This window comes from Mus musculus, chromosome 17, assembly GCF_000001635.26.
Source record: "Mus musculus strain C57BL/6J chromosome 17, GRCm38.p6 C57BL/6J".
NCBI classification, from domain to species: domain Eukaryota; kingdom Metazoa; phylum Chordata; class Mammalia; order Rodentia; family Muridae; genus Mus; species Mus musculus.
Window position 1 is genome coordinate 35,459,655 of NC_000083.6, and position 15,419 is coordinate 35,475,073.

At 49.1% G+C, this 15,419-nt stretch overlaps 1 protein-coding gene across 1 annotated transcript; it reads left to right on the plus strand.

Moving 5' to 3' along the window:
- Positions 1-10,434: 10,434 nt before the first annotated feature.
- Positions 10,435-14,909, plus strand: H2-Q10 (histocompatibility 2, Q region locus 10). The gene is made up of 7 exons (NM_010391.4): positions 10,435-10,525; positions 10,722-10,991; positions 11,172-11,447; positions 13,429-13,704; positions 13,832-13,935; positions 14,114-14,146; positions 14,487-14,909. The coding sequence occupies exons 1-5, from the start codon at positions 10,453-10,455 to the stop codon at positions 13,912-13,914; spliced, it is 978 nt and encodes a 325-aa protein (NP_034521.1). The 5' UTR covers positions 10,435-10,452; the 3' UTR covers positions 13,915-13,935; positions 14,114-14,146; positions 14,487-14,909.
- The last annotated feature ends 510 nt before the right edge of the window (positions 14,910-15,419 follow it).

Below are 15,419 nucleotides of genomic sequence, written 5' to 3' on the forward strand. Positions count from 1 at the left end.
TCCAATGGACAAGGGAAAGTCTGATTATTTCTCTCCCCCTACCCTGTGTATGGTTACCCTGGTGAAAGCCTGTAGGTCCCACCAGAAAAGGATTGGAGAAAGGCCAGCAGAAAACATTTTAGGTATTTTTTAGATACTTACTGAGTCAAACCTGACCATCGTTCATTCAAGGGGTTCTGGGTCTGCAAACTGACTCAAGTCTAGAAACTGATTCACGGGCAGAGCTGTTCCTTTGCCAGTATTATGTAGCCTTTCTCTCATTTTAGACAATTTTCCCACTTACATGATCAAGCAAAAATTCAGTAGGCATCTGTGTTGCTTTGATTAAGAATATTTGCCTGGCTGTGTTTGTGCAAACCCAGAGGCAGACAGATCTCTGAGTTTGAGACCAGCCTAGTGTACAGAGTACGTTCCAGGACAGCCATGGAAAAACCTGTAGCTAGTCTTTGCTACTGTGTTGGTTTTTTCTTACCCTATATCCTCATGGTTTCACCCACTATGACTATATAGGAAAGAAGAAAGGAAAGAGGGAGAGAGAGAGAGAGAAAAACAGAGAGACAGAGAGAGAGAGAGAGAGAGACAGAGAGAGAGAGGGAGAGCAGGACAGAGGGAGGGAGGGAGAGAGAGAGAGAGAGGGAGAGCAGGACAGAGGGAGGGAGAGAGAGAGAGAGAGAGAGAGAGAGAGAGAGAGAGAGACCTGAATCTAATTTCTTTCCCAATCATTTCTCCCAGTTTCCAGCCCAGCTCCTTCAAATGTTTCTCCCAGCCTTTCCTCCCTCAGTTTCCCAACAGTCTGCTTAAACACTCCCTCCTCCCAGTTTTCCCAATGCCAGCGGTTCCAAACTGTAACAACTGTTCTAGCCTCTCTGCTCAGTCAGCTCCTCCTGGCTCTACTGTCTCCCAACAATATCTTCTGCACCAACTGCTTCTCCTCTCACTCTGCTCACCCAATCCCCTTTCTCAGCCTCGGCGTTTTAAAATAACCTATCCTGTTCCTAGAAATCCAAGGGGCAACAACCCATAAGGTTATAGTTTCAGGCAGTTCTAACAGCTAAGAATTCTAAAGGGCCGGTTGCCTAGCAACTGGGTACCTTTTAAAGGGCCAGGTACACAAGATAAAGCACACTACAGACACACAGTTTAAAAACAAAAACAAAAAGGAACAGAAAATATATTCAATATTCAGCCCCATAAGCTCATAAATTTGAATTCTTGGTCTTCAGGGAGTGGAAGTACTTGTGGCAATTAGAGGATGTGGTTTTGGTAGAGGAAGCTTGTCAATGGGGTGGGAACTGGGGCTACAAAGCCAAGATAGTTGCAGAGGCGCTCTCTCTCTCTCTCTCTCTCTCTCTCTCTCGCTCTCGCTCTCACTCTCTCTCTCTTTCTCCTCTCTCCTCTCTCCTCTCTCTCTCTCTTCACTCTCTCCCCCCCCTCTCTCTCTCTCTTCCTCTTCCTTCTGGCTGTGCATCCAGTGTAGAGCTCTCACCTACTTCTCCAGCACCACGTGTGCCTGCGTGCCTCCATGCTGCCCGCCATTACAGTAATGTAACAAACCTCTCAAGCTATAAGCACACCCCCAATTAAATGCTTCATTTCATAAGTGTGGCCATGACCATGATTTGTCTCACAGCAATGGGACACTGACTCAGAGTTTGCTACCAAGGAGCATGGCACTGCTGTCACAGGCCTGACAGTGCTGCTTGCAGGTGCAATGAGGATTGGATTTGGAAAGTAACCAAGTGCTTTAAGTAGGGCTTCTTGGGACACTCGTAAGAGCATGCGAGACAGTGCTGAGGGCGATTAGAACTGGTGGGAAGGCAGGCTGAAGTGGTGTCAGAGGTGATGAATATTAGTAGCACACAGACAATTCTGTGATATTTTGACCAAAAAAAAAAAAAATGTGACTGCATTTGTCCTTGTCCAAAAAATCAGCCAGAGGCTAATACACTGAAGAGTCTTGCGTTCTTGGCATTGGCAGAGGACATTTGAAGACAGTCTAGTACTGAGTCTGCCCTGTGGTTATTAGTGCTTACTCTTAGGCAGATCTATAATGAAAAACAACAGCCAATCAAGGGAAAACACACCATGCACAGCTTGAGGGGAGAGAAAGCACTGTGATGTGTACTGGAGCTAAGTCCAGTGCTCAAGGAGATAAAATTTAATAAAAATCCCGGGTGATAAACAGAACAAAGGGAGTGCATACTACAGAACAAGACCACAGCCAGCAGGGGCTGGTGAGATGGCTCAGGGGGTAAGAGCACCCGACTGCTCTTCCAAAGGTCCAAAGTTCAAATCCCAGCAACCACATGGTGGCTCACAACCACCTGTAACAGAGATCTGATGCCCTCTTCTGGTGTGTCTGAAGACAGCTACAGTGTACTTACATATAATAAATAAATAAATCTTTAAAAAAAAAAAAAAGACCACAGCCATCTTAGCTTCCAACTTGTGTAAAGGAATTAAAGTTTAAGCAGTGAAAAAACTATCAAAAACACAGGCTGTTGAAAACTTATTTGAAAGAAGGGCAAAGTGCCAGCTCCAGCAAGCAGCAGAACTTGGCAGCTTCAGCCACATGGTTCTGTGATGTCTTCAGAGTCAAAAACACAAGGAAGAGATGATGGAATCTCCCTGTGCAGCTAAGAATTGCCACTGAGGTCAGGCATAAGGCAGGGGTGTCCATGCATCTACCACTCCTTGTCAGGAGACCATCTTTTGACAAATGCTTCAGACAAAGATTCAAACAACTTTTTCCACCTTTTTAAAAGGTTAAAGCTTCCATATTAAAGTTCAATCTCCAGTCAGTGTTCCCATATTCAGAATCTCAGCCTGACCCAGTTTTATGTTCCTTCCACCATTATCCCACACCCTCAAAATCCATTCCCACACATATTCCCCAGACTTCTGGATTAGTAAACTTTTTAATGAATTAACAAACACGTCAAGCTCCTTACATGTGTGCACAGAAGTGCAGGGCTACTCCTCATGGACTACACATTTACCTTCCCTCCTGAAATCTACCATGTCTGAAGTCTGCTTATAGGTCTAGAGACAGGTAACACAGCCTTTGAACAACACTGGAGTTGAGAAAGGACTGCTGGATTAGGTCAGCGTACATATGTGAGAACCTCAAAATGGAAGGAAGGAAATGCGTTGAGTTTAGGGAGTTTGTATCAACAAGAGAACGAAAGCTATGAATTCCTTCAAAAGTAATAAAGATGACATTTGACCAGGGGAGACCTCCTGAAAATATTGGCTGCAAAAACAAAGGAAGAAAACGAGTAGAACAACATCAAAACAAAACAAAACATGGATTCTCATCTCTCTACATGGAAACAACTCTGAGCTGGCTGAGAAACGAATGTCTCCATGTCTGTTCATAGCTAATAAATCTTGTTGGCTACAAAGTCCACATGACATTTCAGGTCATTCTTTCAAATGGCATGGGTGGATATTTATATTGCAGCTTGTGCATAGAGCACAAGCAGAGTGATGGGGTTTGATGCCTTTCCTTCCCACACATAGAAGAGTCATCTTGAACTGATCTGTGCACAGGGCTCATTCCATCCTTGTCCAGATGATTCAGTAAAACTTCAACATGGCTACTCTCACAGCCTCACAGACTGCTCCATCCTGGACTTCAGTTAAACCCTGCACTTTCCTATGAGAAAGAGATTGGACAGCAAATGCTACACCTAGCTTTCTTAGGACTTGACCATTATCCTAATTGCCTTAGGGCCCCTGAAAGTTATCATCATTCCCAGAAAGAGGGACGTACTTTTAAGGACAGCATGCCCTTGTTCCCAAAAGTGGGGCGGAAGCTATTTAGTTGTTCAGTGGATGTAGACTGTTTGTTTTGTAGGGGTGGCCACAAGTTGTTAAAGGTCCTCATCAGGGAAGAAACAAAGAAAGGGAGATTAGATTCAGGAATTTCTTTCTCTTTTCCTTTCTTCTGTTTTTCTTTCTCTGCTATCTAATGTTAGTGGAAGAAGGGGGAGAAGAGATTTTTTTTAAAAAGAGGGTATGTAGGCATATTTTTTCCAACCTACTTTAATAAATGTTCAGCCTCTCCTTTTGCCAGCCATGCAGAAGAGGTAGTGGAAGAGAAAAATTATTAGGATATGGTGGAAGTGGACCTGTTTGAAAACAGCTCCTTGGGGGCAAGCTCATTCTTCTCTGTCAGCAGTTCAGTCCCATAGCAAACACCAAATACGAATCAATAGCTGCAGTCCAGTCCTCTCAGCAGGCAGACACCATGCCTGAACCAGCAACTGTGGATCAATCCTGAAGAAACCATAAGGCTCACCATCCAAGACGTCACAGTAATGTCCAGAGCAGTTCTTTGGAGAGTTTCTCTCAATAGGGGCAGTCCCACAAGTGTATCTCAACAACCATGTAGGGCAAACCAACTTTGTATAATTGTTTTCCTAATTGCTCTTATTGTATGTAGTTTATAATGTCAGAGATAGTGTGGGGAATTGCAAGCTGGTCTCCAGTCGAGCTGAGCGATGGTCATAATTCACCTACATGACATGGTAGGCGTTCCCTCATACTCCTGGAACTCTGGAGCCTGCCTAAGGTACCACCTCTCACAGCCCCCACAAGAGAAGCATGGTCAGTAGTCATATAAGCAATGGCCCAAGCTTCTAACCTTCAGGCTAAACTCCTCCCCTGTTACCTAGCAACAGTGAAGACCATAAAAAGGGGTGCCCCCACATTGCTCTCTTACTCCTTTGTCCTCTCACATCACATCTCTCTCTTCTCTCACTTCTCTCTCCTCTTCGCTTTCTCTTTGTCTTCTCCTCTCTCACTCTCTCTCTCTCTCTCTCTCTCTCTCTCTCTCTCTCTCTCTCTCTCCCTTCTTCCTACCCTCTCTCTTTCCCCTGCATTTCTATAATAAAGCTCTAAAACCATAGAGAGTCTCTGCTCTGCTCCTTCAAGTTCCACTGCGCACTCTGGTCAGTGTTGGGAACTTCTTCCCTCTTCCCTCTCTCCCACAACCCTGGTGGCTTTAGCAAAGTAGCTCGGTAGGGGGGGGGGGAGGTCCCCAGGCAGGGCTACCCCTTGACCACCCCCTGAAGAGTGGGATAGAGGAATGCTCACCCAGGGATGAGTGGATAGGGTAGAATACAACCCTCCCACGCCTGACTGACCAGAGAATAGGGAAACTCTGACGGGGTGTGGGCATCTTTTTCCTATTTCACTTCTCCCTGGGCCCCATTCCAGGGCCTCCCCATTATTTTGTTACCAACAGGATAGAGCCCTTTATAGGACTAAAGGGGGAGCAATAATGAAGTAATGTTGTTGTACACTGTGAAGATGAGTCTCTGTCCTACCTTGCCTACCCTAAAGCACCCTGAGTGGTAAAATAAAAACCCTATGTCCTGTAGCAAAGGAGAGTAGAAGGCAGGATTCTGGTCAGTTAGAGGAACTCTGGGAAGAGAGAAGCATGGGGGATTTGCCACCCAGACGTGGAGGAAGCAGGATGTGTGAAACTGAGGAGAGGTGACCAGCCACGTGGCAGAACTTAGAATAGTATGAATGGGATAACTGAATTATGAGATAGCTGGGAACAGGCCTAGCATAAAGCATAAGCATTCATAAATAAATGTAAGTCTGCCATCATTATTCAGAGCAAGGTAGGACAAGCAGGAATCTCCGACAGATAACAGGAACAGGAGCAAGCAGACACAGAGCAAGCCTTTCCTTCTTCCTTGTCTTCATGTAGGCTTCCAGCAGAAGGCGTGGCCCAGATCAGAAAGGGGGAGGAGCTCCTGCTCAAATATTCTGTACTACAGGTGTGTCTTCCTACCTCAAAGAAAAGGATCAGAAGTTGATCTTCCCACTTCAAATTAAGCAAAAAGCCTCAAGATGGTGTGCTCCATTTTGAGGTTTTAGTTATCCCCACATGTAGCTGACATCAAAGAACCAACACCATGGTCCCTGTCCGAGTTCTGGAACTGCTATGTTTGGGGCTTTGCAGCTCCTTTTAGCACCCATGGCTCTGCCTCCTACCTCCCCTCTTACCGGGAGTTTTCTTCCCACGGGTGGAAAAGCACGTAAAGTTCTTCTGGATGTAAGTTTGATGAGAGCAGGGCGGCCTGAGACCAGAGAGCCCTGGAGAAGTGCAGACAGGAAGGAGGCCCTGGGGCAGCTCAGCAGCCTGCATCCCCTTTACCCTCAACTCTGTGGGCTCAGACGCTGTCGTTTTTGTTTCTTCCACCAGGCGGCGCTGTTGCCCAAGAATGGGATGCTTCTCTTTCATCTTCAACAGGTGAGACCCTGGAGGGTCTGTAGTGGGAGGAGGGAAGATGGGAAAGGGGACACCTTTCTCTGCAGGAATGCTCTGAATATTGGGATGTCATAGTCTGTTACAAATTAGCATTCAAACATCTGAGTAGAGTTTATGTTGTTCACAGGGAATTAAAAACTAACATCGGCTCAAGTGCAAAGATGAGCACACACTGCGTCTTCTTCCTGGGATGAGGCTGTGATCAGTATTTTGTATTTTTAATTCTATGACTCTTTTGCAAATTGTCTTCAGTACAGTGTATTTCAATCATACATTCCTGTCCTGTCCCAGAGCTGGCTTCACTGGCTGGTGATACAGATTTGTCTAAAGAGCACGCGACCCTCAGCCTCTGCTCTAGATGTGTAGGAGAAAGAGAGGATTATTGAAATCATATATTTAAAATTTTTATTAGAATTATTTGTTTTTTGTACATGAGTATGTAGGTGCACTAGCATTCGATCCCTGGGAACTGAAGTTGCAGATGGTTGACAGCTGCTACGTGCTGATGGAACTCACCCTGGATCCTCTGCAACAGGAACACGTGCTCTCAGCTCTGAGCCATCTCTCCAGCCACCATTGGAATGTTCACATCAGGACACCACACAGCTGATCACAGCCTGCTGCTGAGCACATGAGAGAAGCTAGAGGCTCAGGAAGAGACACTGTCAGTGCAGAGCTCAGGAGGGAGGGGAGCTGGGCACTGATGGGGAGAGGCCTGAGGGACAGAGACAGAGAGGGGCTGAGCAGGAGGAGACAGAGGCAAAGGGGGAGACCTAACTCAGCAGAGTCCCCTGTTGGAGGGTATCTCTGTCAGACTGCACTGGACACATCTGCAGAACCCTGCTGGCCTCTTCCATTTCATAGTGAACGCTGTGCTGGTTTGAATGAGAACAGCCACACAGGCTCATAGGAATGAATCCTTCAAATCCAGCTCATGGAACTGTTCAGAAAGGACTGGGAGGTGTGGCCTTGTTGGAGGATGTGTGCCACTGGGTTGGGCACTGAGGTTTTAACAGAATTTCTCTATTCCCAGTGTCTCAGCCTTTGCTTGCAAATCAAGTCCTGAGCTCTCAGCTGTTCCTCCACCACACCTTCCCTCTGCCATCATGCACTCAAACCCTCTGAAACTAGAGAAGAGATTAAACATTGTTATATGTTGCCTTGGTTACAGTGTCTTATCACAGTAATAAAAAACTAACTAAAGCTGGTGTGGTGACACATGCCTTCAATCCCAGTGTGGTGGATTGAATAGGTGGCCCCATAGACTCATGTGTTTGAAAGCTTGGCCCACAAGGAGTGGCACTATTAGGAGGTGTGACCTTGTTGGAGGAAATGTGTCACTGTGAGGTTGGGCTTTAAGGTCTCCTATGCTCATGCTCTGCCCAGTGTGGAAGGAAAGCCTCTCCCTGGCTGCCTCTGGATCAAGGTGTAGAAGTCTCTGCTCCTCCAGCACCATGTCTACCTGCACACTAGCATGCTTCCTGTCATGATGGACTAAATCCCTGAAACTGTAAGCCAGCCTCTACTAAATGCTCCTCTTTAGAAGGGATGCCTTGGCCAGGCAGTGGTGACACACGCCTTTAATCCCAGTACTTGGAAGGCAGAGGCAGGTGGATTTCTGAGTTCGAGGTCAGCCTGGTCTACAGAGTGAGTTCCAGGACAGGCAGGGCTACACAGAGACACCCTCTCTTGGGAAACAAAAAACAAAAAACAAAAAAACAAAGTTATGGTGCTTTGGTTTTGTTTTTTGTTTGTTTGTTTTTTGGTTTTTCAAGACAGGGTTTCTCTGTGTAGCTCTGGCTGTCCTGGAACTCACTTTGTAGACCAGGTTGGACTCGAACTTAGAAATCCACCTGCCTGCCTCTGCCTCCTGAGTGTAGGATTAAAGGCGTGAGCCACCACGCCTGGCTGGTCATGGTGGGTTTTTTTTTTGGTTTTTTGTTTTAAATGTTTGTTTGTTTGTTTATTATATGTAAGTACACTGTAGCTGTCTTCAGACACACCAGAAAAGGTTGTCAGATCTCATTACAGATGGTTGTGAGCCACCATGTGGTTGCTGGGAATTGAACTCAGGGCCTCCAGAAGAGCTCTTCTTAACCGCTGAGCCATCCTACCAGCCCCGGTCATGGTGTTTCTTAACAGCAACAAAACCTAAACTAAGACACCCAACACATGCTGGGCGGTGGTGGCACACGCCTGTAATCCCAGCACTTGGGAGGCAGAGGCAGGTGGATTTCTGAGTTCGAGGCCAGCCTGGTCTACAGAGTGAGTTCCAGGACAACCAGGGCTACACAGAGAAACCCTGTCTCGAAAAACCAAAAAAAAAAAAAAAAAAAAAAAGACATCCAACACAAAGGCAGTTGTATCTCTGTGAGTTCAAGGACAGCAATGCCAGGGCTGTGCCTATAGACCTTGTCTAAACAAACAAACAAAACCCATAGTAAAATAAGAAGAAAAGCAATGGAGTTAGATCCTCTCTGTGAAGCTGCCTAACCCCAACAGCATCCCTAGGTTGGTCAGGAAGAAACCTAAGAGCATCAAGTCCCCATGGAAAATGCTCACAGCATCTAACAAGTGGGGTTCAGGGAGACAGGGTCTGCTGAATCCTGGTGAGGCTGGGGGGCAGCTGTGGAGACGTTCATGGGAAGGTGACGAGTTCACACCTGTGGTCACACACATTGCTCTGTGTGATGAGTGACTCACTTTGGGAGTCCCCACCCATCTCTGCTCTTCTTTTTTTTGGGGGGGGGGGCGCGGGAGGGGGATTCGAGACAGGGTTTCTCTGTGTAGCCCTGGCTGTCCTGGAACTCACTCTGTAGACCCAGGCTAGCCTCGAACTCAGAAATCCACCTGCCTCTGCCTCCCAAGTGCTGCCACCACCGCCCGGCTCATCTCTGCTCTTCTTTCCACTTCACTTCTGTGGCTGCTAGTTGAAAAGATCCACAGAATCATGAAATGGGTAAATTTAATCGTTCCCCACACTACTGATCAGGGATGAAACCTCACATCACCAGTGTGTGCTCTCTGGCATGAGAATCATCTTTCTTCCAGTGTCCACACTGCACAGGCCTGGGGAACTCTGGGGCCAACTCGGTTATCAGAACCAGTGTCCCACACAGCTGTGACATTCATGTCCCTCACCTCATCAGCTCTTAAGTGTGAGTGAAGTCAGAGAGAGAGTGAGAAGTTGACAGATTACATAGCTTCTACCACACTATCATTCTTATTCTGTGGTATAGTCGGTGACAGCTCCTCTCCTATGGTGAATTAGTCACTAAAGCAACTGCACCATGGAAGGAAGTGCAGACACAGGGAGGAGAGTGGAGTGTAGACAAGGGTCAGTGCCCTGCATCTGTGGTCTCCACGGGAGCCTCTTCCCAGTGGACAAGGGGGTCTCCTATCCTGAGACAATGACCCAGGTCCACATGGACAACCTCAGGACTCTGAATGAAGACGCTTGTAAAACACACCTACCCGGAGCCGCAGACATTTCATCTGTGGGGAAAAAAGGAGTCTGAGAATATCCAAAAGTTTAGAGAACAGATCCTGAGGGAAGAGGCAAAGGCTCCTCTTTAAAGATGAGAGTCCTGCACTCAGGCTTGACAGTGTGAGCCGCCCATTGCAGGTGAACACATAGCCTGGTCTCTGTGGGTTCCGTGTGGGGCTTGCAGGCTAGCGCCTCTGCTTTAAGGAGAAGCCTCTCTCCACTGCATCCCCAACCCCTTGTACTGCCATTGTATTCCCGGAAGTAGATTTTCTTCTAGAAGATTCTAGGGTCTGACTTCTGAAGAGAAGAAGGAAGAGGAAGGGTGGAGGAGAGGACACAGAGATTCTGGCTCCCGGTGTCCTGACAGCTTCTGGGTTAGAACTCGGAGACACCACGACAAACAGCTCTCTGTCCACAGCACATGGTTCAGGAAAAGTCTTAGTCTCCACGCGGTGAGGTCAGGGGTTGGGAAGCCCAGGGCTGAGGACTCCCCATCTCCCCAGTTTCACTTCTGCTCCTAACCTGGGCCAGGTCATTCGGCTCGGCTCGGACACTGATTGAGGCTATCAGGTCTCACCCCCATGAGTGGCGCGTTCCTGGGGAACCAACCAGCGTCGCCGCGCCACTGGTTATAAAGTCCACACAGCCCGAGGGACTCAGACGCCCCGGATCCCAGATGGGGGCGATGGCGCCGCGCACGCTGCTCCTGCTGCTGGCGGCTGCCCTGGCCCCGACCCAGACCCAGGCAGGTGAGTGCGGGGTCGGGAGGGAAACAGCTTCTGCAGAGAGGGGCGGGGGCGGCACCAGGGAAGCCGCGTCCCCGCGTCGCCCACCGGACCCTCCGCCCCTTCTTCACCCGAGCCCCGCGCCCTGCTCCCCTCCCGGCCCGCGCACCCGCCCGGGGTCCGGAGAGGAGGTCCGGGTCTCACCGTGCGCCGCCCCCAGGCTCACACTCCATGAGGTATTTCGAAACCTCCGTTTCCCGGCCGGGCCTTGGGGAGCCCCGGTTCATTATTGTCGGTTACGTGGACGACACGCAGTTCGTGCGCTTCGACAGCGACGCGGAGACTCCGAGGATGGAGCCGCGGGCGCCTTGGATGGAGCAGGAGGGGCCGGAGTATTGGGAGCGGGAGACACAGAGAGCCAAGGGCAATGAGCAGAGTTTCCATGTGAGCCTGAGGACCCTGCTCGGCTACTACAACCAGAGCGAGAGCGGTGAGTGACCCCGGAGGTCACGACCCCTCCACGTCCCGAAACGGAGGCCGGTGACGTCCCGGGTCCAAAGTCCGAGGTTCGGGAGCAGAACTGACCCAGGACCGGATTCCCTTTCAGTTTGGAGGAGTCCGCGCAGGGGGGAGAGGGGGCGGGGGAGGGGCTGACTGCAGGATCCCGCAGGCTCTCACACGATCCAGTGGATGTATGGCTGTAAAGTGGGGTCCGACGGGCGCTTCCTCCGCGGGTACCTGCAATACGCATACGACGGCCGCGATTACATTGCCCTGAACGAAGACCTGAAAACGTGGACGGCAGCGGACGTGGCGGCGATTATCACCCGACGCAAGTGGGAGCAGGCTGGTGCTGCAGAGTATTACAGGGCCTACCTGGAGGCCGAGTGCGTGGAGTGGCTCCTCAGATACCTGGAGCTCGGGAAGGAGACGCTGCTGCGCACAGGTGCAGGGGCCGCGGGCAGCTCCTCCCTCTGCCCTCGGGCTGGGGCTCAGTCCTGGGGAAGAAGAAACCCTCAGCTGGGGTGATGCCCCTGTCTCAGAGGGGAGAGAGTGACCCTGGGTCTCCTGATCCCTCATCACAGTGACTGCACTGACTCTCCCAGGGCTCAGCCTTCTCCCTGGACAGTGCCCAGGCTGTCTCAGGAGGGAAGGAGAGAATTTCCCTGAGGTAACAACAGCTGCTCCCTTCAGTTCCCCTGCAGCCTCTGTCAGCCATAGCTCTCCCAGGCTGAGTTCTCTGCCCACACCCACTGCTATCCTGCTGAGTGTGTCAGCCCTTACACCTCATGACCTGAAGTCTCCTTTACCCGATGGGAGACATGGACTATCCTACACTAGGCTGGTTTCCCCAGTTTCTAGAACTTTCCAAAGAATACATTCTACCAGATCCCTCCCTGTCTGTGGGGTTTGCATCCTTTGACACCCAATTCTATCTATTCCTGCAATGGTGAATGGTCACATGAGCCATTATGGGTTACCCTAAACAAATACTTTTCTTGTGTTTTTTCCCCTCTCGTTTTCTTTATATCTTTACTTTTTTTTAAGGGTATTATGTTGCTTATAATCGGTTTTTCTTCGGCACTGGAATGATATTGCTCTCTCTCCCCACCACACCCCCACCCCCGCCTATATCATTTGTATCAGTAGCCCTGGCTGTCCTGGAACTCACTCTGTAGACCAGGCTGGCCTTGAACTCAGAAATCAGCCTGCCTCTGCCTCTGCCGCTGGGATTAAAGGCGTGGGCCACCACCACTGGGCAGAAGAAAGGTTCCTGTGAGTTTAAAATGTTTTCTGGCAGAATTAACCATCCAGATCACTCCTGATATCCCTGTGCCCCACCAAGTTACAGTGCTCCTCCTGGTGAATCAGGACTTGGACTCTGAGAGACAGGGTCTTCTGCAATCCAGGGCTGAGTGAGAGGGAAGACCACACACCCTGTGAGCCCACTGTGTTCCAGTGAGTGCTGCACTGGGGTCCACAGCACACTCCAGGGATCCTGTGTGACACACCTGTACCTTGTCCCCCAGAGTCAGGGGCTGGGAGTCATTTTCTCTGGCTGAGTGTCAGAGGTTCACCACATTTCTGCTACACACTCCCTGATGGCTGTTTACTTGGACTGACAGTTAATGTTGGTCAGCAAGATGACCACAGTGGTTTAGTCTCAATGGTGTCACTCTTCCAGTAGCATATGGTCCTGATTTCTAATTTAGATACGAACTCAAACACATATGAAATTTCTTATTTTCCATTCCATCTTCCATTATATAGCTACCTATCTCGTGCTATTGAACATCACATAAGGATGACCATGTTGACCCACTGTCTCATGTGGATTCCCTCTTAGCTTCTGAGTCCCCGAGGAAAATGTGCAGTTCTGTGCTGAAGGGACCAGCTCTGCCTGCAGGTCACTAGTGCCATGACAGTTGAAGTGTTCATACAGACACATAGTTCAGTGTAATTACTGATTTAATTTTGTCTTAGCAGTTTTCAGTTTGTCTTTTTATTTGTTTGTTTGTTTGTTTGTTTGTTTTATGTATGGAAGTACACTGTAGCTGTACTGATGGTTATGAGCCTTCGTGTGGTTGTTGGGAATTGAATTTTTTTTTAGGACCTCTGTTTGCTCTGATCGGCCCCGCTCACTCCGGTCAACTCCTAAGGGTCAACTCTGCTCACTCAGCTCAGTCCCTGCTTGTTCTGGCCCAAAGATTTATTTATTATTGTACATAAGTACACTGTAGCTGACTTCGTATGCACCAGAAGAGGGCGTCAGATCTCATTACAGATGGTTGTGAGCCACCATGTGGTTGCTGGGGCTTGAACTCAGGACCTTCAAAAGAGCATTCAGTGCTCTTTACCCTCTAAGCCATCTCCCCAGTCCTCAGTTTGTCTTCTTAATTGTGCGATTTCTTGAATCTTCCACACAGATCCCCCAAAGACACATGTGACCCATCACCCAGGATCTGAAGGTGATGTCACCCTGAGGTGTTGGGCCCTGGGCTTCTACCCTGCTGACATCACCCTGACCTGGCAGTTGAATGGGGAGGAGCTGACCCAGGACATGGAACTGGTGGAGACCAGGCCTGCAGGGGATGGAACCTTCCAGAAGTGGGCATCTGTGGTGGTGCCTCTTGGGAAGGAGCAGAATTACACATGCCATGTGTACCATGAGGGGCTGCCTGAGCCCCTCACCCTGAGATGGGGTAAGGAGAGTGTGGGTGCAGAGCTGTGGTCAGGGAAAGCTGGAGCCTTCTACAGACCCTGAGTTGGTCAGGGCTGAGAGCTGGGGTCATGACCCTCACCTTCTTTTCCTGTACCTGTCCTTCCCAGAACCTCCTCCTTCCACTGACTCTATCATGTCACACATTGCTGATCTGCTGTGGCCATCATTAAAGCTCTGGTGGTATTTGTGATGAAGAGAAGGAGAAACACAGGTAGGAAAGGGCAGGGTCTGAGTTTTCTCTCAGCCTCCTTTAGAGTGTGCTCTGCTCATTAATGGGAAACACAGCCACACCCCACATTGCTACTGACTCAAACTGGGTCTGCTGTCAGTTCTGGGAACTTCCTAGTGTCAAGATCTTCTTTGAACTCTCACATCTTTTCCTCTCACAGGTAGAAAAAGAGGGGACTATGCTCCCGCTCCAGGTTAGTGTGGGGACAGGATTGTCCTGGGGACATTGCAGTGAAGCTGGAGATGTTGGGAGCTCTGGGAATCCATAATAACTCTTCCAGAGAAATCTTCTGGGGGCTTGGGTTTTAGCTTGCTATGAATATATCTCTATATATTTCTTAACCTAGGCAGGGATAGCTCCCAGAGCTCTGATATGCCTCTCCCAGATTTTAAAGGTGACACTCTGGGGCCAGATTGGGGAAGAGCAAGGTGGATATGATTGGGTTTCAGGGAGTCCCAGAATCCCCTGTGATTGAGTGATGGGTTGTTGGGGTGTTGACTTCATAGTGATGGTTCATGACTCTCATTCTCTAGTGTGAAGACACCTGACTGGAGTGGACTGAGTGACAACCAGTGTGTTCAGGTCTCTCCTGTGACATCCAGAGCCCTCAGTTCTCTTTAGACAACAGTGTCTGATGTTCTCTGTGTTCCTGTGGGCTCAATGTGAAGAACTGTGTAGCCCAGCCTGCCCTGCACACCAGGACCCTGTCCCTGCATTGCTTGCTCCCTTCTACAGTCAGCCTTCCAACTCCAGCCAAACACTGGGAGACATCTGCATCCTGTGAGCTCCACGCTACCCTAAGCTGCAGCTCCTCACTTCCACACTGAGAATAAGAATCTGGATGTGAACTTTATTGTTCATATCCTTGATCTGAGGGTTGATTGACAGGTAAACTAAAGAATTAAGAATACTTAGAGTTTGTGGAGGAAATAAATGGCAGATGGAGAACCTTCCAGAGTCTGTGTCAGTATGCTGTGTGTGTGTGTGTGTGTGTGTGTGTGTGTTGGGACAGAATAAGGCTATGGGAGCTGATGGTGAACAGGGCTGTGCCCAGATGAGCTCCTTGTTGTCTAAGATAGGATCACCCCCAGCTCTTTAACTTCCGGGCTCTGCTCTCTCCATTACTGTGAGGCACATGCTGAGAGTCTGTGATCACAGAGACACAGGATGGCCAGAGCCTTGTCCTGTCCTGTCCACAGGATTATGAGCAGCCCAGGCTTCCGTCTTGACTGTGGCTCTTTACTTTGTCTTCTGTGTTTATTTCTTGCATCTTTAGTTCATATGGAGAACTGAGTCTATTCTTTTCCTGCAAGTGCTTCCTGTCTGATTCTCCTCATGGATGCCCACCTGTGACAGGACTAGGAGGTGTTTTCCCATTCTTGTCCCCACCAGACACAACAAGGGCCCTGCTCTCAGGACACTGTGGTCTGCACAGGTGAACTAAACTCTCCTGAGTTCCTCTTTCC